The sequence below is a fragment of the Echinops telfairi genome, unplaced genomic scaffold (assembly GCF_000313985.2).
Source record: "Echinops telfairi isolate 266 unplaced genomic scaffold, ASM31398v2 ScPeMD7_7457;HRSCAF=8495, whole genome shotgun sequence".
Taxonomy (NCBI): Eukaryota; Metazoa; Chordata; class Mammalia; order Afrosoricida; family Tenrecidae; genus Echinops; species Echinops telfairi.
Window position 1 is genome coordinate 25,902,050 of NW_022111357.1, and position 25,450 is coordinate 25,927,499.

At 58.5% G+C, this 25,450-nt stretch overlaps 2 protein-coding genes across 6 annotated transcripts in view; one reads left to right on the forward strand and one right to left on the reverse strand.

Moving 5' to 3' along the window:
• Nucleotides 1-11,807, forward strand: part of CAPZB (capping actin protein of muscle Z-line subunit beta) — a 78,043-nt gene extending 66,236 nt beyond the window's left edge. Inside the window, exons 7-9 of the mRNA XM_045298943.1 lie at nucleotides 7,163-7,228; nucleotides 7,673-7,749; nucleotides 11,030-11,807. Coding sequence (XP_045154878.1) covers nucleotides 7,163-7,228; nucleotides 7,673-7,749; nucleotides 11,030-11,117 — 231 coding nt within the window. The 3' untranslated portion in view covers nucleotides 11,118-11,807. The remainder of the gene's footprint in view (nucleotides 1-7,162; nucleotides 7,229-7,672; nucleotides 7,750-11,029) is intronic.
• A 3,320-nt stretch (nucleotides 11,808-15,127) lies between these two features.
• SLC66A1 (solute carrier family 66 member 1) overlaps nucleotides 15,128-25,450 on the reverse strand; it is a 28,591-nt gene continuing 18,268 nt past the window's right edge. For all 5 annotated transcript variants that reach the window (XM_045298884.1, XM_045298883.1, XM_004705142.2 and 2 more), the window contains exons 3-8: nucleotides 19,760-19,889; nucleotides 19,193-19,280; nucleotides 18,528-18,673; nucleotides 18,285-18,377; nucleotides 17,658-17,843; nucleotides 15,128-16,563 (exon numbers count right to left, since the gene is read on the reverse strand). In XM_045298884.1, the coding sequence (XP_045154819.1) occupies nucleotides 16,489-16,563; nucleotides 17,658-17,843; nucleotides 18,285-18,377; nucleotides 18,528-18,673; nucleotides 19,193-19,280; nucleotides 19,760-19,889 (718 nt within the window). In that variant the 3' untranslated portion in view covers nucleotides 15,128-16,488. The remainder of the gene's footprint in view (nucleotides 16,564-17,657; nucleotides 17,844-18,284; nucleotides 18,378-18,527; nucleotides 18,674-19,192; nucleotides 19,281-19,759; nucleotides 19,890-25,450) is intronic.

Consider the following 25,450-nt stretch of genomic DNA (forward strand, 5'->3'; position numbering starts at 1 on the left):
CTCTCTCTGCCTGGTGCTCCCATGCTGTCATATTCTCTCTCTCTCTCTCTCTCAGCCTCTGTGCCTGGTGCTCCCGTGCTGTCATATTCTTTCTCTCTCTCTCTCTCAGCCTCTGTGCCTGGTACTCCCATGCTGTCACATTCTCTTGAGAGAGAGAGAGCGCCTGCCTGGTTGCTGAGATCCCAGCACGGGAGCCTTTGTCTTGCGTCGGTTGTTCACGGTCAGAGGCACCTGTGGTGTTCAGCACATACTGCTGCTCACACTTGAGAATGAATTAGCTTCTCAGTTTCCGGCTAAGCTCGTGGATTTGGACTCATAGTTGCAAGTGGCAGGAAGACACAACCTAACCAGCTGAAGTGGGAATGGAAATGCATCGGTGCGCGAGCATCATTGAGCGGATCAGAATTCCGTACCCTGCCTCTGTCCACTTGGTGGCTCCTGGCGTCTGCCGTCCATCTTCCCGCCCCTGGCAGTGCTGTGGGGAAAGAGCATCTCTTATATAACAGGGTCCCCCAAATCCCAGCGTTTTCTCACTGGGCTGGACTCTTGTCACCTTCCCATGACAAAACCTTTTCCTGAGTCAGGGTGGCAAGACTTGGGTCACAGTGTGACCTGTGATGGGGAGGTAGGTGAGTGAACCAAACCCATTGGGTTGATCATGACTCGGAGTGACTCTGTAGGGCAAGTAGAACTGTGTAGGGTTTTTGAGGTGATCAATTTTTATAGGAGCAGACAGCCTCGTCTTTGGCTGGGGGTGAACTTGAACCACTGGCTTTGGGTTACCAGGCCAACCCTTAACCCACCGCACTGCCTGGGCTCTTTTAGGATGTTGATTTCCCCAAGGGAAATGTGGGTGCTCTTCACAGGAGAGGGCAGAGTGGACACAGCAGACAGTGGTCGCTGGTGGCGAGGCCTCTGCAGAGTGAGAACTGGCCGATAGAGCTCGCCTGAGTGCAGGCCAGTGAGAGGAGCGACAGCAGACCCGGCAACGGGCACTGTGGAGGGCCAGTAGGAGGGTCCCCAGAAAAGAGAGAAGACGCTGCGGAAGAATACGGGACACGGAGAAGATAGAGTGCCTGCTTTCAGCATCTGTCTAAACTGGCGACCTCTAGCATCCCTAAGGGGCCAGGGATTTTCCATTCCCTCTCTGCCTACTTATTGTCGTTGTTTTGTTAAAGTACATCATGGCGATTGTACTCACCTTTTCCGTACATTTTGTCATTTTTTTCCTGTCCAGTCCATGACAGCTTGCCGAATGTCAGCCCCAGTCGTCCGATCATTGGCCGCACTGTCTGACTTTTCAGTTTGCACTTTGACTGAGACGACGACTCTTGTGTCTTGATGTCAGAGCAAGGCCTGGGTCGGCCTTTCACATGGCCACCAGAGCTGGCTCAGAGGGTGAGCTTGTGTAGGCAGCCAGCCCTCCCCAATCTGAGCAGGGTTTCCCATTCTTTCTGACTCTGAGCATGCCTGAGAGTGCCGAGAGCACTGGCGCCCTCCAGAGTCAGACAGGCGACTGCAGGCATGGCCATGTCTGCGCTCATCGCCTCTCCGTACCATTGGTGTACTTGGTCAGGTGCCCAGGGCTGTGTGCGTTGGCACTGAGGAGCTGCTGACTGCCTTCTGCCCACCCACCTTTTTCTTAGGTGTCGGTCGCAACCAACAGGTGCCACTGTGCAGGCTGTGTCTGAGTGTGGCCCCCAAGACCCTGCCTTCCCCAGGCAGGCTTGTCTTGATGCCACAGTTCACATGGGACATTCAAGACACCCCATCACAAGCAGAGGCCTTGAACCGCGTGCTGGGCCCCTGGTGGGGATGCCTCTGTAATGTGGAGAGAGGGTGCAGACTCAATGCAGTGTGCCCTCGGGGGACACGGCATTTTACCCTCAGAGAAGTTGGTGTCGCAGAGTCCGCTCCCAGAGAAACGTCCTCGGGGCCAGCCCTCTTCCAAGATAACCTCTCCATCCCCGCCTCAGTGGTGCCCAACTTACCCGTAGGAAGACTCCATTTAACTTTAAAAATACGTTTTTGCCACCTTGCCCTCCTAACCACTGTTGATAGAGATGGGCACTTTGGAAACTGCTGTGTGCCCCCAGGAAGGTCACTCGGGGTCAGCATTGTCACAGCAGTAGAAGGGGCCTGGCAGCACCGTGGTTGACGCTGACTGGGGGATCTGTGGGGGGCAGCGGGCCGTCTGTCTGCTCCTGTAGCAAGGACAGCCTGGACTCCCCAGAGGGCGGTCCAACCTCCCCTGGAGGCCTGGCCGTGGGTTTGGTTTCGTTGCTGTTTAGGGTATTCCCAGAACTATCCCTCCAATTTGTGAAGTAGCTGCTGGAGGAGTTGGCGCAGGCGCGCTTAGTGGGTCTCCTGGCCTGGGATGCAGGTGGGAGCTGCAGACAGCCCAGGCAAAGGTCTAGAGGGACCCGGTGTGTGGACAGGCGCTGGTGCCGGTGCTCCCGGGGCAGCCATCCTCTGCCTGGAAATGGGCCTTGTCTTCCAGGTAACTCGGGGGCAGAGGGGCAGCTGAACCTCTGAGGAGCCATCTCCCCGGGCCTGCCACATGCCCTGCCACAGGGCAGGGTGGGGGACCCTCCATTAGTCTCCAGGGTGGCATCCTGCATCACATAGCGCTCCCCACTGTTGATCATTCCCCAGTGTGCAGTGACTCGGATAGAACCTGGCTCCTCCGCCTTCCTAATGGCTTCGATCTGAGCCGTCCACCCAGGGCCTGGTTCCGGCTCACTGCTCGGAGGCCCCTGCCAAGCCAAACGCTGCCTGGTGAGTGGCTGTCCTCAGCACACCTTGGCGGCGCTGCGCGCCTGGTTTACATTGCCGTTTGCTCTTGGGACTTGAACGAGGCAATTGGTACTCCTGTCATCACTCTAACGGCCATTCCTAACTCATCGAGGGCATTACAGCCGGGCTAGGGTCCAGTGTCAGTAGGGAGAGGAGGGGCGGGAGCATGAGGTGGCCCTGGCAAAGCTAATGACACACAGCCTCTGAGCCGCCAGGAAGTGAGGGCGGTGCCCTGTGCTCTGTATCCCAGGGGAGTGTTGGAGAAAGGCCCCGCCTGCCTTGGGTGGGAGACAAGCAGGGCAAGGGCAGTGAGGGAACCTGCGTGGCTGTGCAGGGTGTCTCCTGTGCCTCAATTGTAGGCACTGTCGAGTTAGCATTCCCATTTAACAGGTGAGGAAACTGAGGCTCAAGCTGTTAGAACATTTGCCCATGGTGACGGAAACTAGTAAAACGCGGAGTTGGGATTTGAACCCAGGGCTTCCTGCCTTGAGAAAGGAGCTGATTTCTCCCAGACCACACTTGCCAGCTCGAAATACCTGTCCCTGTGCCTTGCCTCCAGGATATGCATCCACACTGAGCTGGGAAGACAGGGCATGGCCCTTTGGGTGTCCAGTCGCACTCCACTGGCAGCCCATCCTTCTGGTCCTGGCGGAGCCAGCTGCCACATACTGTCACCCTCCCTGGGGATGTGCTCAGCAGCACCCGCTAAGGGGAGGTGGATTCTCCTGGAGCAGTGAGTTAACTGTCTGGGATGCGTCGTCACTTGTGACCAGAGTCAGTGATGAGCGTGAAGACGGCCTGAGCCAGGGCAGCACTGGGCACAGAGCTCACAGGCCTGTGGTAGAGGGGTCAGGAAGAAACTGGTGCCAAGGGGAAGCAGGAAACAATGGGGCCGCAGGCACAGGTGGGCAAAGGCAGGAAGGAGGGGCAGGAAGACCATGTGGCGTGGAGGGGCAGGGCCTGTGACTGCCAGAGCCAGGGGAGGAGGTATCAGACCAGAACCCTTCCGTGAGTAAGTAGCGTGTGCAGCGACCCAGTATTTAGGGCTTGCTCTCTGGAAATGAGGCCCATCTTACCCACTCACTCACTCTCGTGCACATGCTTACCCCATCCGTCAAGGAAGACCCTGTCCCCCACGGTGCCAGTGCCAGCTCTGCACGCACCTGGAGTGGCTCCTGGCTGCACAGTGCAGCCCTGCTCCCCCCACCCCACCCCCACCCCCACCCCCCACCCCTTCCCAGTGCCCATCTTGAGAACAGGCTTTGGCTTGCTGGTGGCTCTCCCAGGGCTCCCTTCCCTTGGGCAATGCAGGCAGTGAGCAGTTCTGGAGTCAACCCCACGCAGACCCCCTTGTCTTTCTGTCTGGCTGCTGAGTGAAGGTGCCAGCCTGGAAGCAGGAGAACCGGGGCCCCGATTTCCTGCACATATGCCACCCTCCCAACCACAAGAGCCATGCTCCACATTGGTGTGGGTGCCACAACGGGCTCGAGCACAGTGCGGGTCTGATTTGCCACTTCAACACTCTTGCCTCGTTGTCCCTCCCTGTGTCCCTCACAGGGCTGGCCCCATGAGTGTCTGGGCGCACCCCGCACTGTGGGGCTTTCTGGAGAGGTGAGCGAGCTGCTGTGTGGTTGAACCGAGCTTTGTGACGGAGGAGGGCTGGGGTGCCCTTTGGTGGGCAGCCCCTCCTTTTCCCAGTGGGGAGGTTGTAGGGTTAGTTGTGAAGCCGAGGACTGGCATGTTGAAGGGGAGGGGGCTCTGAGAGCGAGGTCACTTCTCCTGGTGACATGGGAAAGAGGCGAGGGTGTAAATCTCAGGGGAAAGTCCCGAGGTTTCCAATCAGGGACAAGCCCTGCAGATGTTTGCTTGACTCTGTACACCCACCCACCCCCTTTCCGATTCTAAATATTTAGAAACAAAGGTGGAATGTTTTGTGGAGCTGGGAGACCAGGCCGGTCACCTGTCAGCTGTGACCTTTCCCTCTCGGGACAGCCAGCACAGCCGGGATCTGCAGGCAGGGGTGCCGGGCCACCGACGGGGCGGGAAGAAAGACCCTCCCAGCGTGCTCATGCCCCACACCTAGGGATTTGTTCCAGATTGAGGTCACAGGGTGACCTGGACCTAACTTGGGTGATTCAGGAAGTATGTTCTTGGCGTGAGGGGTGGGTACCCACGGCTCCGTGAGGGAGCCTGGGTGACAGGCCTGAGCAGAGTGGCTTTGAGGGATGGATTTGATGTTTTTCGGTGACTGGCGGCTGGCTGAGGGGAAGCTCTAGACTAGAGACTGCCGCCTCTCCCCCTGCCCGCCACTGGGCAGGACTGGGCAGGAGAGCAGGGGCTGGGGTGAGCTGAACATGGACTGGTGACTTGACCTCTGATTTTGTGAGCGAAGGTGAAGCGAGCGAAGGAAACATTCCCCAGACGGACAGTCGCCTTCAGTCTGCAAGAAGCGCGGTGTCCGCTCACAGGGGAGCCTATCACCGGAGAGAAAGGGCCGCCTGACTGTCGCCCGGCTGTCTCCCGGGGCAGTGCTCGGGCTGCCACCACGTACCTTGCAGCCCGAGGGAGACACTCCCACTCCCGCCTCCCAGACCGCCAGGGCTTCAGCGAGATCACGGGAGAAGACGGGATTAAAAGATGATGCGGTTTCCCATCAACTTGGTGAAGCCCCCTCCTACGTGCAGTTTCCGGTTCGGTTAAAGCGCCCTGAGCTGGTCCAGCAGATCCCTCCCGGGAGGCCTTCTCGCTGCTGGCCCGCCTGAGAACCCAATCCCCCGAGAGCCCAGAGCGGAACTCGGATTCTGACAACCAGAAAAGTTGCCGGTGCTATGCCAGTTTGTCCTGGTTCACTCCTTTATCGTGAAGGAAGGAAGGACCAGGAAATGGAGGCGCAGGCAGGCCATGGCCTTGACCTCTCCGGCTCCAGAGCCAAAGCTGGGATCGGCCTCTCGGGCCCTCCCCTCCTGGCTGTGCTCCCCAGAAGGTGTGTGTCCCAGGAAAAGGGCCGGCTGGTTCCCATGCCCTGGCCAGCCCTGTTGTCCGGGGGCTGGGCCTTGACTTCAGTCTCCATTGGAATCGCCTTATGGAACATCTGTGCGGCCACGGCACATACAAATGTTTCCCTTCTGGCAGCCACTTTTATAAGCATGTAATAATATGTGCATTGCAAAAATAGCTCTATTTTTGGTGGGTCGGCATTGCCAACAAGCTGACCCTCACCAGGTGGGGAAGGGAGTCGGCGGGGGGTGGGGTGGGGGGGGCTAGGCAGGGAGGCTGTGGGTGCCTGGCTCTCTCCCCACCCCCAGCCCATCAGCTTCCTTTCGCCCCCAGCTGGGCTTTGGGGGGTGGGGGTGGGGGCCCAGGTGCCTTGTATTCTCCTAGGAGTTCTGCTCCTGAGGAGAGCCCCTACCTACATTGAGAAAGCCCCCAAACCTCTGTGAGCACCCAGGGGTCTAGGCTGCTCGTGTTGGGAGGTGGCTCCTGATTCTGAAGCGCAAAGGTTGGGCTACCCAGAGCCTGTGGCCAGCAGCCAGGTGGCGCCCTCCATGAGCCCAGCACCCTCATCCTGCCCCTGGGTTTGCCAGGAACCTACTGCTGCAGGGAGCAGGAAGGGGAGGGGAGGGGAGGCTGCCATTTACTGGAAGGACATAATTCATTGGACCTGACCCCCCAGGTTTCTCGTCTCCAAGCAGCCCACAGTCTGGAACAGTAACCATTTCCATGTGGCAAAAGAACACACAGTCCTGGGTGGGTGGACGGAGGGCCCTCCTACCTCCTGAGTCTGCACCCCACTGCTGTTCAGCATCCACACACCAGTTGCCTTAGCAACAGGGTGTTGGGCTAGGCGGAGGTGTCCAGCAGGCACTGCAGCCCTGCCTCGGTGCAGTATTTATTGCTTTGGCGTCGGCGGGGTGCCCTCATCTCCTGGTTCCTGGCGCGCTCTCTCGCTCCTCCTGCCTTGTAGCCAACCACCCCTCAGTCTGCGGATCCAGACTCCCCAGGACCACCGCCTCCCCGTGCCTTCTCCCTGGTAGGCCTCGCCCAAGAGGAGGCCCTGGCTCTGGGTCCAGGAAGGCCCGTCACACGAGCACGTCTTCCTTCTGTGCCCTGTGGCCTTTCCTGAGCCAAACCAACCCGAGCCGTGGTCTGGCAGGTGTGGCGGCTAGCACAGCAGGAACAAGGCCACTACATCTTGTCACTTGGCCTCATTCAACAGGGGTGGCAACACAGCCGGCACTCGCCACAGCATCCCTCATCCACCCCAGCATGGCACTAGAACTCTTGTGGCACATCCCCGCCCATGTCTTGCCCCACTTGGGGCATCTAGAGTTGGCACGCCCTGACTTGGAGGTCATCTCGTTTGCAGATGGAGAAAGACGAAACTGTGAGCGACTGTTCGCCACACATAGCCAACATCGGGCGCCTGGTGGAGGTGAGCAGTCCTGGCTGGGGAGGGGACGTTTCCTCCGCTGGCATGGTGCCGGCAGGGCTCCAGACCCTCCAAAGGCACCCTCTTCCACCCACCCGTGTGCTCCCAGAGGCCCCACTGGTTCTCCGAGGCTAGGAGGAGGGGGCGCTCTGGTTTCAGAGCATTGGTCACAGAATCGTTGGGAAGCTTGAGGGGTTAGGCGAGCTCCCAGGAATGGTCACAATTGGCCGCCATACCTGGGCATGGACTTCCTCTGGGCCTGAAAGTGCTCAGAGCACAAATCGGAGGGGCGCTCTGGCTCCCGCTGCTTAGGAGCAGTCGTGGGCCTCCCCCTGTGGTCACAGCGGGAACTGCAGGGCTGGCTCCGGGGAGGGGAAGGGGAAGAGGGAACTTCCCCTCGGGGTGTGTAACAGTTTGCCTTGCTGTCTGACTGGCCTCCCCTCCCAGGACATGGAAAACAAAATCAGAAGTACGCTGAACGAGATCTACTTCGGGAAAACCAAGGACATTGTCAATGGGCTGAGGTATGTGTGCTCTGGAGCCAGAGCGATTGGGGTTTGAATCTTGAGTTTACTGCTTACTAGCTACGTGATGTTGGGCTTCAGTTTCCTCCTTTGTAGGACAGCTAGCGTTCCCACCTGATAGGGCTGCGGCCACGGTAGGGTAGCGGGTGTGCGCTGTGTGCTCTCTGTCTCTTCAGGGTCTTGTGACCTGATTGCGTGGATCAGCCCCCACGCAGTTGGGCTCTGACCCCGCTACTCTGCCCCACCAAAGAACCTGTCTGGGCTCCTTGGCCCTGGGCCTGAGCAAAGCTCCAGCCCTAAGACTGGGGAGGGGACCCAGGCCGCTAGATCCTCTGACTGACCTCCGTGCCAGACACACACACACATACACACCAGCCCCTCTGGTGCCCTCGCCAAGGCTCTGTTGGCTGTGGCCAGGGGCCCCGCTGCCCCGCTGAGCAGGAGACCAGTACTCAGTGGGAGGGAAGGGGCTGCTTTACTGATCAGGCTCTCATCGGGGTTGCGAGGCCCGAGCAGTCATCCTCTGCTGCCCTCCCTCATCCTGATGAGGCGGGCTCCCAAGGGAATTGCACGGGCTGACGGAGTCTTTCTCGGATTGGGGGAGGGCAGGATCCCTCAGGGTCCCTCCCTGCTCGGGTCTCCACTGTGGGGGCCCGAGGCTGTAGCTCGTGCATTTGCCCCGAGACAGACTGTGAGTCATCTGCTCTACAGTTTCACCCAAGACACGTCCCTCTGGGCCCGTGCTACCAGTTGCTCCTCTGGCAACACTCCTGTCATGCCAGGGAGGACCTCACCCCACATCTTCACGTGTCCCTGGCGCCCCTGTACTCTCCACTCCCGACTCGCGGAACCACGTTCTCGGCTTCTCCCACCTTCGGCCCTAGGCAGTCCCCGCAGTGACCAGGAGGTGGCCTCATCCTCCTGCACAGAAAGTTCACGAGATGCCCTTGCCACAGCCTCCTCCTGCTCCTCCTCCTCCCCCTCCTCCTCCTCCCCCTCCTCTTCCGCCCTCCTGCCTGGGCCTCGCCTCCCCTGCGCCCACCTCTCTCTGACTGTGCCGCTCTCTGTAGATCTGTTGACGCTATCCCTGACAACCAAAAGTTTAAGCAGTTGCAGAGGGAGCTTTCTCAAGTGCTGACCCAGCGCCAGATCTACATCCAGCCTGACAATTAAGTCATCCAGGTACCCTGCCTGAGAGGCGAGAGTGCCTCCACTAAACAGGACTCACCAACGCCCAGACCCGCCAGTCTGGCTGTTGCCGCGCGGCCACTTAAAGCAGCACTAACCCCGTGCCCTCGAGGGGTGCAGCCCCTTAACGCGCAGTCTCAGCCCCGCCTAACAGGGAGCCCGCTCACCTGTGTGCTGTGTTTTGCACTCGGGAGAGGGTGGGCTTTGGACTCACGCTCCTGAGGAAGCCCAGCCGTGTGAGAACCTGACGTGACCTCCAGCACTCATCTTACTAGGCTGGGAGCCCCCTGACCCCACATGTCTCATGGGGCTTTTCTGAGGCGCCCCCACCCCCACCCCCCAGCTCTTCCCCAAGGAACTTAGAAGGCAGATCAACCCCTTCTCCGAGGGAAAGGGACTGACATAGGAGATAAGGAGGTCCCCCTGTGGGCGTCTGAGGATGGAATGCAGGTTTTGGATGCTGAGGCTGCCTAGGTGGGCCTGGAACACTGAGGGTCACTGCTCCCCAGATCTGCCCATCCCCTCCCTAAGGGGCTGCAGGCATCCTCCTGAACACATCATGCCGACAGGAAAGAGAAGCGTCCGGCTGTGACTACAGTGCCTGCCAAGCAGTCTCATTGTCTCATTTGGGGCGGGGGGAGTAGGCACAGCACAGAACCCAGGGCCAGGGTGAGGTGCTCGGCCTCCACGGGGTGGCCAGTCTATGTGTGACCGCAGGCCCCAGGGAGGGGCGAGAGCCTTCCTTTGTTAGTACTCCCTGGCCCGCAGACTGCTCTGGCCCCTCCTGAGTCACCAGCCCTGGCAGTGGGCACAGGCTCTCCTACCACATGAAGGCACAGATGAGCTCAGCTGCAGTGACCTCCACCACCCCCACCCCCTCCACTAGCTGTTCCATCCTTACAGTCTCTTCTGCAGAGCTCTCATCTAGGGAAGTGGGCCAGGGGCTTGGAGGATGCCCTGGGCGCAGGCGAGCTGCACACAGCATGATGGATCAGCTGGGATGGGGGACTGGAAGGTGACCCAGCCGGTGTCCAGTCCTTGCCTGTGGCTACCTCAGGGCCAGGGGACAGGGCAGGTTTGCCGGACCTTTGTGCCAGATGCTCCCAAATGGCTGTTTCAGCAGCAGCGCTCCTCCTGGGTCTGTTTGTGCCGTGATGTTTCGTTTAGATCTTCAGAAGTGTAGTCTAGACTGCCCCTTCTTCCATCTGGGAGTCCCTGAGTCAGGGACTGGGGGTTCGTTTGACTTGGCTCATTTTTGGCATTTGGGGGTGTAGTTTGTGTCCCTTCCTTCCCTCCTTTTTCCTGGCTGACCTCTCTCCAGCTGGAGGCTCTCCTTGGGCAGACTGCCCTTAACAGCTCTCCGTGCGCCCTGCCTTCACCACCTAAGCACTGCCATACATTTATGAAGAGCTCAGTTACCTTCCGCCTAACCGACACATGCTGTCAGCTTGACAGAATGAACAGGGAGTGACCAGTGGGCTGGGGGGGTCTGTGAGCCTGTCTCATCTGTCCACAGGGCACAGGGAGACTCTCCCGGATGCTCGTGAGACCAGACGAGGTCACGTGTGTTGTACAGTCGCACCGGGCTTCCCTGGCCCACCTGAACTCTCACACGGTCCCTGCACGCTGGCTGAGGCCAGGTCAGGGACTCTGGGCAAAGCTGACATGCTGCTGACAAGGCTGGAACCCGAGCCCCTGCCTCAGTGGGCTGGGTCCCAGAGCCTCGCTGGGTGGGCTGCTTTCCGCACCCTGTACGTGCCTGGGATCTGGTGCTATAGCGGAGTCCTCATGGCCCAAGGTGCTGGCCTCAGCCCAGACCTGGGTAGCTCGTGCTTGGACACCCCTAAGCCACTGCCTCGCCCCAGCTCATGGAGTGTGCCCAGAGGTGGCCCTGCCAGCTTATCCCCATCTGCACAGAGAGGTGTGCGTGCTGTCCACACGGGGGGGGGGCTGAGTCCCCAGCATGGCTCAGGGCAGGTGGCAGCATCCAGCCCCCTGTGCAGCCCTGGCTGGGAGGTGGGGCGCTCCCCAGCAGCCCCAGCCCCCCTCCCCAGGCGGGCACCCCCGCTCACCACTCTCTGTCCCTCTGCAGGTCTGTGCAGACTTTTGCAGACAAATCAAAACAAGAAGCCCTTAAGAACGACCTGGTGGAGGCTTTGAAGAGGAAGCAACAATGTTGAACCCGCTCGCGCTAACCGGACATGCCACGCCCTCCTTAGATCCCTTCTTAGAACACTCGTTTTCTGCTCCCCTGGCCCCTGCCCGCCCCACCCCCACAGGTCACGTAACAACTTGCACCACAGGCCGCACTCCCGCGCCGCCTCGCGACAATAAAGCCGCTCCACACCCTTCTCGTCTCAGGCCGACTCCTATCACATGTTGCTATCGAAATGTTTCCATAGAGAACGTGTGTCTTCCTTCGGCCCCCACCCCCTGCCTCCCCTCTTCCGTCAATCAGCATAAATACACTGTCCGTCTGCCCCCTCCCCACCCACCTTTTTTGTTACATTGGTGTAAAAATGTAAAACAAAATTTTATGAAACAACTGTGGTGTGTGAAAGACAGAAGAAAAACTGGAAATCGGAGTCCACGCGTGTTTGGGTGGCGGGGGCGGGGACCGCGGCGGGAGAAGGCGGAGCCGCCGGGAGCCCTGCAGACGCCCCGCCCACGAGCCGGCGGGGGGCGGGGCCGGCGGCGCTTCTGGCCAGGTGCTGTTCTGTCAATTTTTATGGAATGCAGAGGTTTTTTTTGTTTTATTTTGGTCTTTTTTGTAAAGCTTAAACAAAAATCTACATCTTATACTTGAGCCTCCATACTTAAAAAAAGAGAAAAAAACAAAAAAAATAAATAAAAGAAGCTGGGACGCAGTCTGTGTTGGCCTTGTCTTTTCTCGCTGCTCAATGTCCAGGGCTGACCCACACGGCAATTGGGATCCTGGCAGAGCCCCGGGGGCTGGAGGTCTCAAACTGCTACCCTGCAGGAAGGCCTGGCGCACCTGAGCAGGCCTGCCTCCATCTGCTGTCATCACCACTCTCACAGCCGCAGGTGGGAGGAACAGGATGCTCAGGGCCTCGCAGGGCTGGGAACCCCTCGCTTCCTCCAGGAGGGCCATCCCCATCTGTCATCAGGCTTCTAGCCACCTGCTGCCCCGGGCCTGGTGGCTGCACAGTCAGGACCAGACCTTGGCCAGCCCATCCGACTTGGGGTGCCCTGGTCATGGCACCCCATCCCAGGCTCCTTGGACTCAGCTCAGTTGGAGGTGACACTCCCAGACAGGACACGTCGCTGTTGAAAGGTGTGCAGAGAGGTGAGAAATCCTGCCCTGGGACTGCCCTTTGAGAGCTAGGCGCGGGAGTGGGGTGCTGCAGGTTTGGTTCCAGTGCGTTCCAGGTGGCCCGTGGGCAAGGCGAGCCCGAGTCCCGCCAGTGCCAGTTTGCAGACTCCGAATGCTCCCACCTCCCGAAGAACGCAGAGTGCTGCTGCTGCGCCAAAAGTGTTGAACTAGAGTTTGTATTCGGATTACAATTGATGACCAACCAGCATACCATGCGAAACTAATTGCGGCTATGCAGGCCTGACCTTACCTGCCCTCTGGAATGGGGGGGGCGGGCCACGCTTGGCTAGTTTCCATTTATATTCAGTCTAAGGGGGCTGGGCATGGTGTGCTGGGGCCTAGGGCTTGCTGGCTGGCTTCAGGAGCAGCAGCTGGTGGTAGCAAGGGGTCAGTGGGGCTGGCTTGGGGCCACATCCTGGCCATTTCTCCCCCTGCCTCCTCCCAGGCTGCCTCAGTGAGAGGAGCTTGTGTGTGCCCCCCAACGGCTTACTGGAGTGCTGGTCTGCAGGGACAAGCTACCCAGGCCGCTGAAGGTGCCCCATGGAGGGCAGGAACCCTGGTCTGGGAGCCTGTCATCTCCAAGACCCTTTCCCAGCCCCCTGCTGTTTCTTGACAATACAGCTCCCTGGGGCCCTTCCTGAGCCCCTGGTGCTTCAGAGGGTTGTGCTCCACTGGTTGTCACTTCAAGGTTCGTGGTTCAAAGCCCCTGTGACTCCAGAAGTAAAGCCTGGTGCTGTGCTGTGCTTGTGATGACAACAGGAAAACCATGCACATCCAGTCATGGTGAAGGGCTGCGAGCAGTCAGAGCCAGAGGCAACAGGCCCTTCCCCAGCTTCTCTGGGGGCCCGATCCCCTGGCTCCCAAGTTTCCTCATTCACTCAAACCCAGGGCTAGTTACCCCCATGGGGGTAGAGAGGGCATCATGCATGTGGCATACAGGCCCCTCCCGGGCTTGGTACCACTTCACATTCACTCAATGCAGCCTCTGAGCCAGGTTAATAAGGTGCTCCTCCACCCCTACCCTCCCTGCCCCCTTGCAGTGTCCAGACCAGACCAGTCACGTGCAGGGAGTCCAGGAATCTGAGGCCGGGGCAGGCCACTTGTGCTTGCAGCCCAAAGCCCACTGCTGGGAGTGGGGATGACCCCACCCATTTGAACCTTCCTGGGGCAGAGGAGTGAAGGCTCTGGGAGAGGGGAGCAGCTCAGGTTCAGGCCAGCTGTGACCTGGAGGCTGCCTCTTCCATCAGACGGGCAGGAGACCGCGTCTCTATCAAGCTTCGGGCTCCCTCATCAGGTGAGGAGCTTTCTGAGGTCAGGAACATCATGCTCTCATAAGCTCCCCCCAACTGAAGGTGCTGTGTCCCTCCCAGGCTGGGCTTAAGCCGGCAGCCTAAGGACTGACTCCCCTGGCACCAGGTGGCTGATGCCCAGCCAGGTCATAGCCCCAGATAGGGCCAGGTACCCAGGGCAGCCGAGGGCTCCCGAAGCAGGCACTGGCCAAAGCCACGGGTCTGCAGCCCCCAAGGCATCATGCAGCCATTGCTTGCGATGTGGCAGAGCCCAGCGGGGCTGAGGCCACACCTGGGCTGCGGGTCTGCGCACTGGTCACAAACCCTGGGACCGTGGGCGGAAGGAAAGGAAGGGCTGCTGTGGGGTACCCTGTGTTCAGGGGACTGTGCCCATGGGGTTTTCAGGATGCCCCTTCTTGAGGCAGCTCTGGTTCGGTGTGAGCACTTGCCCATTGACACCTAATGTACACTGACGCCAGGTCCTCAAAGCCCTGCTGCCCACCTGTAGCAGGCTGTCCTGATAGCACCGAGTGGGACAGTGAGATCGTGCCTGACAAGCCTCAGCACAGTGTGTGCTCAAAAAGCCTCAGCTGTACATCAGGTAGCCTCCTGAGGACAGGGCCCTGCTCTCACCACCCACCAGCCTAAGTCTCAGAGGGGCCCCCTCCCTGTGCTTCCCAGCCCAACTCCCCCTCCCCTCTCACCCAAGAGCCCCTGCTGGTCCTGCCACTTGTTCTTGGGCATCAGCTGACTGTGGCCCCACTGTGCCCCTGGCCTGGCTCCATATCCCCCCTCCCCTGGCTCTGAATGGCCTTCCTCTCCAACTGCAGAAAACGGGGGCGGGTATGTGTGTGGAGTGTGTTCAGTCCTGCAGCACTCTCACCCTTCTGCTTACAGCTCCAAGCACCACCCCCTGAGGGCAGAGACCAGATCTAGGCCATGCAGCACAAAGGGTGGCAGGTTGGGCTGAGTCGCCCCCTCGTGGTGAAGGTGGCAGCCCTCGGCCTTTCATTGGGGCGGGGATTGTGTAACTCTAGCCTGCTGGGCAGGCGCTGCTGCTGCTCTGGTAGCCACCTCCACCTTCTCCCCCGAAGGCCCGCCTCCCTGGGCCCCTGCTTACTCACAGGACCCCTCCTTTGGGCAGGTATAAGGGACCAGCCTGGACAACTAAACAGTAAGGTATGGAAGGAGAGTTAGGGTCTCTCAGCAGGCCTACCGGGCCTCCTCCTCCAGCCCACAGCACTCCCCTTTCCTTATCTCCTACTCACCCTCCAACCGGTCAGTCACTGCTAGGCCTTCCTGATCTCTAGCTGTTCACGGGACTTGATCTCATCCTGTCTTAGACATCTGATGACCCCTCTCTGACTAACTGAACTAACCCAAATCCCAAAACCAAACTCTGCCATCAAGTTGGCTTTGACTCACAGCAACCCCACAGAACAGAGTAGAACTGCCTCCTGTGGTTTCTAAGACTGTGACCTCTTTACGGGAGTAGAATGCCTCATCCTTCTCCCTTGGAGGGGCTGGTGGCTTCGAACTGCTGATCTTGTGGATCACAGCCAGACACTACTACCAAGGGTTCCTTTATTGGAAGTAGTCAAGAAATCAAACCACGTATTACATTGGGGAGATCTACAAAAGGCCTCTTTTAAAGTGTGAAACAGCACAGATGTCCACGTTAAAGACCACAGGCCCCCCCAACCCACGCCAAGCTATCTTCAGCACCTCCTGCCTCTGTGAAAGCGAACGCTGATCAGGTGCCACCGCAGGCGAAGAGCCGATGGACGTGCAGTATGGCTTTGGTGAAGAATATCGAATACACCATAGACTTTCAAAACAAAGACGTTCATCCTGAAAGTACTACTGGAATGTTTCTGAGGATCGGGATGGCAAGACTTCGTCCCACTCACTTTGGACATGTCGGGAGGGATCAGTCCCTGCAGGACGTCCTCCTTGGTAGAAAGTCTGTGAAAGAGACATGGGTTCGAGGCCCAGCCTGTGCACCTCACGCACAGCCATGGCCCATCTGTCAGTAGAGGCTTAAGAGTGGAGCTTCCAGACGAAGATGAACGAAGAAGAAACCGCCAGTAAAACTCTCTGGATCACAGTGGGGTTCTGTACTGGAGCAGGACTGGGCAGCATCTCCGCCCACTGTGAATGGGGGTGGCAGCCACCATCACTCGACTCTTAGGACTTGGGAGGTGGTAATGCCACCCCCATTTCACCGACGGGGTAACTGAGGCCCGGCAGTTCATATGCAGAGTCCGGATCTGCTAGCCTGCTTCTTCCTTGGCGCTGAGAAGCCAGGACCCTGATGGCGGCTCGCTCTCACGACTGGGTCTTTCCTCACCACAGCTGCCCAGAGCAGCAGCTGAAGAGAAGAGGGGCCCCGGAGGCTGGGGCAGGGCTGGGCTCGGCCACATCCTGACCCGTTAGGTCTCCTCCTGGGACTTGGGATGTGGGGCCAGACCCCCGTCTAGGGCTGTTCCCCCAGCAGCCCCCAAGAGAAGGAGCCATAGAGCCAACCTCATGGAGGGAGGGGGTCCGTTTACTAGGCTGTGTGGAGGCAGCAGGGCGGGGCTGGGTCCTCCAGGCCACAGCTGCGCTGGGGTTGTGGGGCGGGGTAGATGCAGGTCAAATGAGGTAGGTGAGCCCAAAGGGGCCGCCTTGATGCTTTCTGACGTTCCCATCCAGGCTGCAGCCCTCCCTCCTGGCTGGCTGGGCATCTTGTTCCCGGGAAGAGGCAGTCCGTTGCCCTCAGAGCTTGCCCAGTGAAGGGGAGGCGGCTGGCCTAGAGTGGCCACAGGTTTCCCACCAGCTTCCTCCGAGGCCCATTCCGGAGTCCACAGTACCATCTGGGGCCAGCACACTCCTTCCTGGACGTGGCACCTGGCGGTCCCTGTGGTCCTGGACTCAGCCAGGACCCCATCAGCTGGGGAGGAGAGGCTCTGTTTCTGCGGAGACGGGCGAGGCGTTCCTGTAGACCAGGAACTGCACAGAGATCTGGGAGGGGGGTCGTCAAGGCAAACAGACAGAGTCCCCTGTGCCCCCCACTCACAGTGGCATCCCACAGCTCTGCTCCCAGCCACTCCACAAACCCCAGCCTCTGAGCGGTGCCCACTGAGGAGCACGGGGCTCAGCAGCTTGGCTGCAAGCTGAATGTTGGAGGTTCCCCGATCGGCGGCTCCCTGGGAGGAAGCTGTGGCCGCTCTGTTTCCCACAGCCGGGGAGTCCGTCCCAGCGCAGTGAACCTGCAGGGCAGAACTGACCTGCCCCCAGGTTTCCACAGCTGCAAGCCCTTTCAGAAAGGCTACACCTTGTTCCCCGAAGAGGGGGGCGGGTTTAAACTGCCACACTCTCAGCAAGCAACAATGTGCTTAATATCTGTGTCACCAGGGCCCATCCCATACAGACTGCAACCTTTGAAACCCTGTGGGGCCGTTTACTCTGTCCTTACATGTTTGCTACGAGTGGGAATTGTCCAGAAGCTTCTGGTAGGGTAGAGACCGTTCTAGAATGCCAGGCTGCAGACAGCAGGCACTCAGCTCAGCAAACGGTGCAACAAGGACCAGGCTCACGTCTCCCAAAGGGGGCACGATCCTGTCCTTGTTCAGTTGCTTAGGAGGACTGAGCACGTGCTGTGTGCGAGGGCTGGGGGTGGGGAGGGGGTTGCCGGAGGAGTCCCGGCGTGACGCAGGGAGGGTATGAAGTGGTGGCACCAGGGCTGGAGCTCTAACCCAGGCTCCGGCGGCCTGGATGGACCCACTTCTCTCCATGCCTAGAGGCCTGTGCACAGACAGGCCCTGCCTGCCATCTCCCACACCTCGGCCTAACACCTGGCCTTCCTATGGGCCATGAGGCCTTAGCTGATGGGCTGCACCACACAGCCTCCTGGATCTGTGCCCTCATTGAGTTCGCCGCAGCACTTGTGGCCACTCCAGTGCATCTCTCTTTGATGGCATGCGCCAGTCTGCCTAGCTTCTCGGGGCCTGGGCTGATCTGGGCAGGCTCACTAAGAGGCTCTGAATGAGTGACTGCTATGCTGGTTACAGGTGGAGAGGTGCCCCCAGCACCCACCCCAGCCCCTGGAAGGATACAATACTGTCAAGCAGCAGCACGCCCAGGCTGCCCACGAGCCAGGGCAGGTGGTGCAGCAGGTAGCTGCCCTCGCTCTGGCCCACCTCGGGGTTCTTCAGCAGCACGCTCAGCCCGTACAGCAAGTTTCCCAGCATCACCAGCGCAAACAGCGAGTAGGAGATGCCCTGGGTGGATTTCCGCAGGAACTGGAGGGGGGCGGGGTTAGCATAGACCTCAGCCAGGGCTCTTTGTCACTCTGTCCCCCACCACTCGAACATGCTCTGGGCTGACTTCCCACGGTGTGTCCAGGTTCCCACAGGTCTGGCATACAAACCAGCCCTCTCCAGGCTTTGGTCCTTGTCCCCACCACACCCACCTCTCCCGCTGCCCCGACTGTCCAGCCCAACACTCTGACTGTCCAGCCTGGGGACCCCTACCTCCTCACCCGCTCCCTGCTGTCCTAGGCACACAGTTCGCACTGCCCCCTAGCGGGCAGGCAGGAACAGAAGCTCGCAGAAGTGGCTGAACTGGCCCAAGCCAAGGGGGGTCTGGGCTGAGACCTGGACAGTCTGCCCCAGGCCACACCCTTAGCTTGGGGGACCCGAGCATCCAGGACAGCCCTCTCCACCTCTGCAGCCCCGGCTCACGTTGGTGCGGATCTGAGGCAGCCGGGAGAGCAGGTACAACACACTGGAGACGGAGCCGATGGCGAAGCCAATGATTTCCGTCCGGGTGAAGGGCTGAGAGGGTGGAAGTGCTGGCTGAGGTGCAGGGAAAGACCCTCACCCCCCCACTGCTACCTCCTATAGAGCCATCCCTGCCCCCCACCCTGCAGGGGTCCCTGGGAAGAACCTTCCCGGCCTAACTACCCTGATGTCCCCGCTTCTCACCTTACTTCCGGGCTCCATGGACAGGAGTTTCCGTCCCTGGAAGGCCTCCCCTGGGGCAGCCACAGGCTTAGGCTTGCTCAGGAGTGGGGCAGAAAACGCTGTCGTCCCCAGGATGAGCAAAAGTGCCGCGTTGATGGGGACAGACACTGCATGGGGGGGGGGGGGGGGGGGGGGACGGGGACTGAGGTCAGCCATCTGAGGGGCAGCAGACACCTGCGTCCTGTGACCTGGCCTGGGCCCACAGCTGCTGTGTGACCTTCAGCAAGTGGCCTGACCTCTCTGAGCACCAACAGCTCATGTCTCGTATGGAGAGAGTGACAGTGCCCATCTGCTAGGCTACAAAGAGGAAACAGCTAGGGCAGTGGGGTCAGGCGGGAGGTATGCCAAGCAGAAATGCCAGTGACACCCAGCGCCCCTGGAGTGCCCCCACACATCCAACCTTGCCCCTCTCCCTTCTGACCCTGCAGGGGTGGCCACCCGGAGGCTGTGAGTGAGTGCCTGGGTGGTGAGCTGCCCAAGGGGTGCTCACAGCTTCCAAGGCCTCTTGTCGTGGGCGACAGGCCCGGGCTTTCAGAGAGGCCAGAGCACATCTGCTCCATCACCTGGAACAGGAGCCCTGCTTCCTCCCGAGCCCCCAGCCCGGCCCCAGGGGTCCCCGAACTCACACAGGGAGGTGCGGTTCTTGTATTTGTAGTAAAAGTAGAGCGTCATCATCAGCAGGTCTGCCAGGACATAATACACCGCAGTGTAGGTCTGCAGGGAAGCCCGACCCAAGGGTTAGCTGCAGCCAGGGCCCCGGGGCCCCACTCCCGTGGACCATGACCATGCTGTGCCACTCCTCAGCTTCGACAGGCACAGGCCACCAGAGGCCAGCTCTGATGGTGTGAGGGCCATTATTACGAGTGGGGCCCAGGTGACCTGTGGCCCCAGCGTAACCCAGTCAGGTGATAAGGCCCCAGATGCTCACTGCCATCGGAAGCACCTTCCCTCCCCCAGGGCCCCAAGGCTTGTCCTGAGAGGCGTCAGGATCACAGTCTCCTGAGGAGAAGGACCCCGGCGGAGCTGTTTGCAGATGATCCTGGTGAAGGACAGTGACGTGTCCCACTGTCACACAGCGTGGCAGGCAGGGCAGAGGATGATGGGTCAGTCTGACCTTTCCTCCTCCCAGCCTCCCCCGTCCCAGCCTGCCACGCCACGCCGGCCCCCACCCCCTCTGCCCTGGCCAGGCCCACCTGCAGGGGCAGCTGGTCAGCGAGGAAGGAGCCAATGAGGTTGCAGGAGTCGCCGCCCAGCCAGCCCAGCAGGAACCACAGGGACAGGGCCTGGTCCATGTTGCCGGCCTTGCAGGCCTTGATGTACTGGCTGTGGAAGAAGAGGGGGATGAAGTGCAGTGCGGGGAGCGGGCAGGGGACAGGATGTTTGCAGAACAGGGACGCAGGGGGCGGTGGGTGGATGGTGTCTGGGCGCCAGTCCTTCCAGACCTTTCTTTGCCTTTTGGAGGGTTTTCCCCTGGGGAGTCCCTTGAACCTGGATGCTCTGTGGACCCACACCCTCCCAGGGAGGTCCACACATTCCTCTCGCATTCCCTACGCAGTAGCCTGGGGTCTCCCAGTGGGGACCTGGGGTTTCTGTGTCAGGGTCTCCGGGAGGAGAGAAGGGTGGGTATGGTGTGGACCCAAGGCATGGGCTGCCCGATCTCCATGAGTATGGACTGGGCAAGGCCATGGCCTGATCAGCTTCAGAGGGCACAGGAGAAGTGGGCTGTGGCCCTTGACGCTCGCCATCCGAGTTGGAGACTTCTCTATGCAAAGGTGTTTGGTGCTGGGACCCCTGTCTTTGGACCTTGGGTCAGGAGCCCTGTGCTGAGGGTGGCACCGCATCATTGTTCTAAGCCCCAGTCTATTATTATGCTCATCAGCACCCCACCCCCCAGGCTAGAAAGCCAAGTGCTCAGGCTCCAGCCTGGCCTTTCGTCACTGCCTATCATGGCCCTTAACGCTTTACATGCTGCTTCACCCTCTGCGAGTGTTTGACTCTGTTCCTGGAACAGGAACTCAGGGTGCTTCATCAGACCCATCATCAGCTAAGACAGGGCCACACCAGTCCTGCTCCATCCATCCTCAGTTCCTGTTTGGTCCTAGACGCTGGCTTCTGACCCACCCACCTGTCTCCTAGCGACAGCCCCCTCGAATCTGCCCAGGGATCTTTCTAAACCCACTCCCCCCACCCCTACTTTCAGAGCCTATTGTTTGACTCAGTAAGGGCCCACCCCCTCCTCACAAAAGCCCTCAGCCCAGCCCCCAACCCCCCTAATCACCTGGCAGCCCACTTTCCCTTCCTCCTCTGAGCCTTCATCTCTGAGGACCCGCCCTACTCCGCCCTTCCCCACAGACATCTCCACAAACACCACCTCCTCCTGGGACCAGCTGGCCTCCGCCAACATCTATCTCTCTTTCCCTCTTTGTAACCTCAGCATCCTTGTCCCTCCTGGACTGGGGCGCCCTGAGGGGGGCGGGGGGCAGGGTCACTGAGTGCTGAGCAGGCAGGTGGAGGCCAGGCCCGGGCATCCCTTTAGGAGTTCCGTTGCCCTTTGTCCCATACTCCCCTCCATCCGTGGTGGGACGGACAGTGATTGTGTCATCCTCGGGAAGGACTGAGCCCGGGGAGGCGAAACAAGGTGGCCACCCTTCCTGCTGTCCTGGGGTTCTCTCCCAGACCTCACACCGCCCTCCCTCCGGGGCTAATGGGCCAGGTGCAGGCAGGAAAGGAGTGGGTGGCAGCTCTGCCTTGTGGCTGTGGGGAAGTTCTTAGCCCAAGAGGGGGAGTCTCCTTCCCCTCCAATTGCCACCCTTGCTAAGCACCTCTCCAGCCCCTTCCCCAGCGCTGCACACTGGGTGACCGCTACAGCTCTTTTCGGCCTTTTTCCTGCTGACTCCTGGGAGAGAAAACTGCCAAGGTAAGGATGGGACCTATTTTGCTGATGTGTGCCACACTGAATAGAGCATCTAAAACAAGCTAGTCAGTAAAAACATCCCATCCCCAACAAGTGCCAACACAATTCCATTTGGGGTGATAAACAAAAGAATGAAGTTGTATCCGTACCTCGCTCCACACACAAAAAACTTAAAATGGATCCGTAGCTTAATGTAAGAGCTAAAACTCTTAAGAAAACACAGTCATACATCCTCATGACTTGGATTAGACAGTAGTTTCTTTCGCTTCCGAAACCAAAAAGCAGAACGCAAAGGACAAAAGGGGAAATGACTTACCAAATTCACAACTCCAAAGGACACCATCGGGAAAGCCAAAAGGCAGTCCCAGAATGAGAGGCCACACTTGCAATTATTTTAGACCAGATCGATGCATCTAGAACGGTATCTAAAGAACTCTGATAACTTATAAAAGAGACACCCCAAGTGAAAAGTGAGCGAGCATTTTCCCAAAGAAGGTAAGTAAGCACACGGATGGGAAGCCCGGGGAAGCAGCTCAGCGGAGCCCATCATGACGCATCGGGAAAGCAAAGCAAACCACACTGAGGCCACCCTCAGTGGGATGCTGTTCCTGCGAAGAGAGGAGGTCTTGGTGAGGAGCCGAAGAAGCTGCTCTTCAGGTGAGAGGGTGAAAGGCAGTTTCTCGAAAGGTTAAACACTGAGCTACCACAGGAGACAGCAGTTCCACGCCACGGTCTGTATCCAATGGAAGGGAAAACACAAAACACGTGCACACAAAAATTCTGGACATGATCAGAAAGAGAAGGATGCGTGCGGAAGACAGCCTCCAGGGACAGCGGCCTCCTCTCCCATGAGACGGGGGGGGAGGGGGGGGGGTGTTCCCCGAGTACTACCACTGAACCTTTGGGAAGATTGCTAATCCAAAGGGAGAAATGAAGCACCAAATGTTCATGGACCCCAAGCACTTGGGACTGGATGAGTCCCTGAGACTGCACTGCCCCGAGAGAGCCTTTCTCGGGCTGAAATCTTTAACATTTCAATTAAAAATCTCCCCTGGAATCTTCTTAAGACCAAAACCAATTAGAAAAGGTCTACCTTCAGCAATCTGCTCGTTTAAGAATTATCTAATTGGGATCAGAGGGGCATAGCAACTGGAAAGATGAGCCAGGAGCCTCAGGTCAGTGAGTCGATGTTAGTTCCTGGGAGGAACAACCCCGACAAGGTGGGGAAATGCAGAGGTCCATAGACTGAGACCCCTGTCACCGAGCGTACTGGAGAAACCGTTGGGCGGGATGTTTTGTTGTGTGTAATCTCAACCACAGTACCAGCAAATTAAAAAATCATCTGCTGTGGAGCATCTCAACAAGAACCTAAATTAAAAAACCACTGGGTCATGAATGATTAGAGAAGCATCCATCTCAATAGTCGAAGGTGGAATCACACACGTCTATCGATTACCGCCCGGATACGCAGACTGCGACTCGGCCGTGGAAATGGACTGGCGTGCTGAGGCGACAGGCACAGACTGGGGATGGGGTGGAGTGCGGGAAGGCCCCCTCTAAAGGGTGCCCACGGTAGGTTGATAAGAAGGGTCCGGAACAGGGTGGGGTGGGGTGGGGTGGGGGCCTGATGAGTCGAGAAGCGGGACTGACGGGTAAGGGGTGACGAGCTTCTTTCTGAAGTGCAGTGTGGGAGGGTCACACAGCCGTGACTCTACTAGGAACACGGCACTGTGCGTTCAATGGTGGGATTATGTGGCCGAGGGGCTAGCGCGCTCAGTATCGAGGAAAGAAACAAACCAAGGCAAGCCGCCCGTGCCTAAACCCTGCCCTGGGTCCCCACCCCCCTCGGGAGAAATCACGGCCCGCATAGCCTTCATGTCTTCCTCTGGCAGAAGGAAGTCCCTGCCACCACCACCAACCCCAGCCTGAGGTGGTGCTGCCCTTCAGTGCCCTCTTGGCGGCTCATGAAGTGCCATCCGCACAAAGGCCCTAGGTGGAGAGCTGACACGTGCCCCCGTGCCAGTCTCACAGTGATGAGCTAGGGAACAGCGAGGCCCAGGTCACGGCTGGCAGATGGTGGTGCCGTCTGTCTGACCATGCATGATGTGCGCCAGCTCCTTCTACCCACCCCTTATGAGCAGGGCCACCTGGAGCGAGTGACTTAGCGTCTCTGGGTTTCTGTTCCCTCTTTTGTACATGGGCATGATAACCTTGACTACCTCTTCGGACTGTAAAGAGGATTTAAATGAAGTCAAGACTCGTCAAGACCTAAACACTGAGCCTGGTATAATATAACTCAAAGTCATCGAGTCTATTCCAATTCAGAGCAACCCTATATACGGTTCCCAAGACTGAATCACTCCTCCAAGAGCGGGGACGTGGGAGGTGACCATCCACTTGAGGCTAGACGGCATTGAGAGAAGTCTGGGGCAAGTCAATGGGCCCCCACAGGAAGGAAAATCTTGCCTGAAAATCAAGCCAACACCAGGGGAGGGGACCATCGACATTGTGGGGGAGACGCTGATGGTTCTGTTCCTGAGGATGGTAGGTGTTGGGGAGCACTAACCCCACAGCAGGAAGGGAGGCTAAACAATGCGGGGAGGGAACCGAGGGGGACAATGAGCCAGATTTTAGGTTCCTGGGTAGCGAACCACGCCATGGACTAAGCCCCATGATGGTCGTGGACGCTGACCTTGCAGGCAGCGCGGCATAACGCAGGGGCTACCCCAGAAGGACTTACCAGAGCCCCCGCTGAATGAACTGAGCCTGCCTCAAAGTTGCCTGCACGTTGGACGGAGGCCTGGGGTGCTGGATGGGAGAGGAAGCTGAGAGTGGCTGATCCGGGACCGTGGAAGTGGCGGTCATTGGACCTTGGGAGGAAACCCCTAGCTTGGTGGGCATCCAATGGAAAGAGACCCAGAATCACTATGTATTTAGCACCTCACAGGTTTAGATCTGATGAGCAGGGACCTGCACTTGGAAGAACTGATCCAGGAAGTCCCCCCGGGCACCAATCCCCACACGTAAGAGTAAACAGAGCACAAGGACATGAAGATGGAACCGTGTAAGCACCGACTCCTGGGCCCAGCTCAGGTGTTGATGTACTCGCTAGGCTCCTCACCCTAACAGCCCAGAGGGCTGTGCCCTTGGGGAAAGTGGCGAGGATGTCATCAGTGCAATTGCCTTACACCTCAGAGGGATGACTGGCAATGTGCTACTTTTCTCTTTCTGTGGGTTTTTGTTTTCCTGCCTTTAGCTCGTTTTTTTTTGTTGTTGTTTTGTTACTTTTTTTTCCTGTTTGTTTGTTTGCTGGTTGGTTTGTTGCTGTTATTGGTGTAGTTGGTCTTATGGGGTTTTGATTTTATCATATTACAGTCACCAAAGTAAACCTGCGTTGTGTATATCTCATGGACATGCAGAAAGATTCTGGGCTCCTACTTAACTCTAGCCCCAAGCCAAGAAAAGTTGAGTTTTGATAGCATGGCCTTGCTCAATACGTACCTTCATGAGGTGACCACTGAAGACAAGGGGGCTACAGCAAAGTGTGGTGAAGAAAGCAGATGGTGCCCAGCTATTAATTGGAATAGTGTTTAGGCCCACAGGGGTCCTCAAACTTTTTAAACAGGGGGCCAGTTCACTGTCCCTCAGACCCGTTGGACTATAGTTTAAAAAAAAAACTATGAACAAATTCCTATGCACACTGCACATATCTTATTTTGAAGTAAAAAAACAAATGGGGCAAAAACACCCGACGGACTGGATAAATGTCCTTGGCGGGCCGCATGTAGCCCACAGACCATAGTTTGAGGACGCCTGGCTAGGGTCTTAACAGTTTGTATTCAAACAAGCAGCCATCTTAGCGAGGAGTCAAATAAGTCCACATGTGGAGTAGTTAGTTTATTGTGGCAACATGGCCAATAAACACATATGGGGTTAATTGAAGGGCAGAGGGATAAATGGCTCAGTGAGC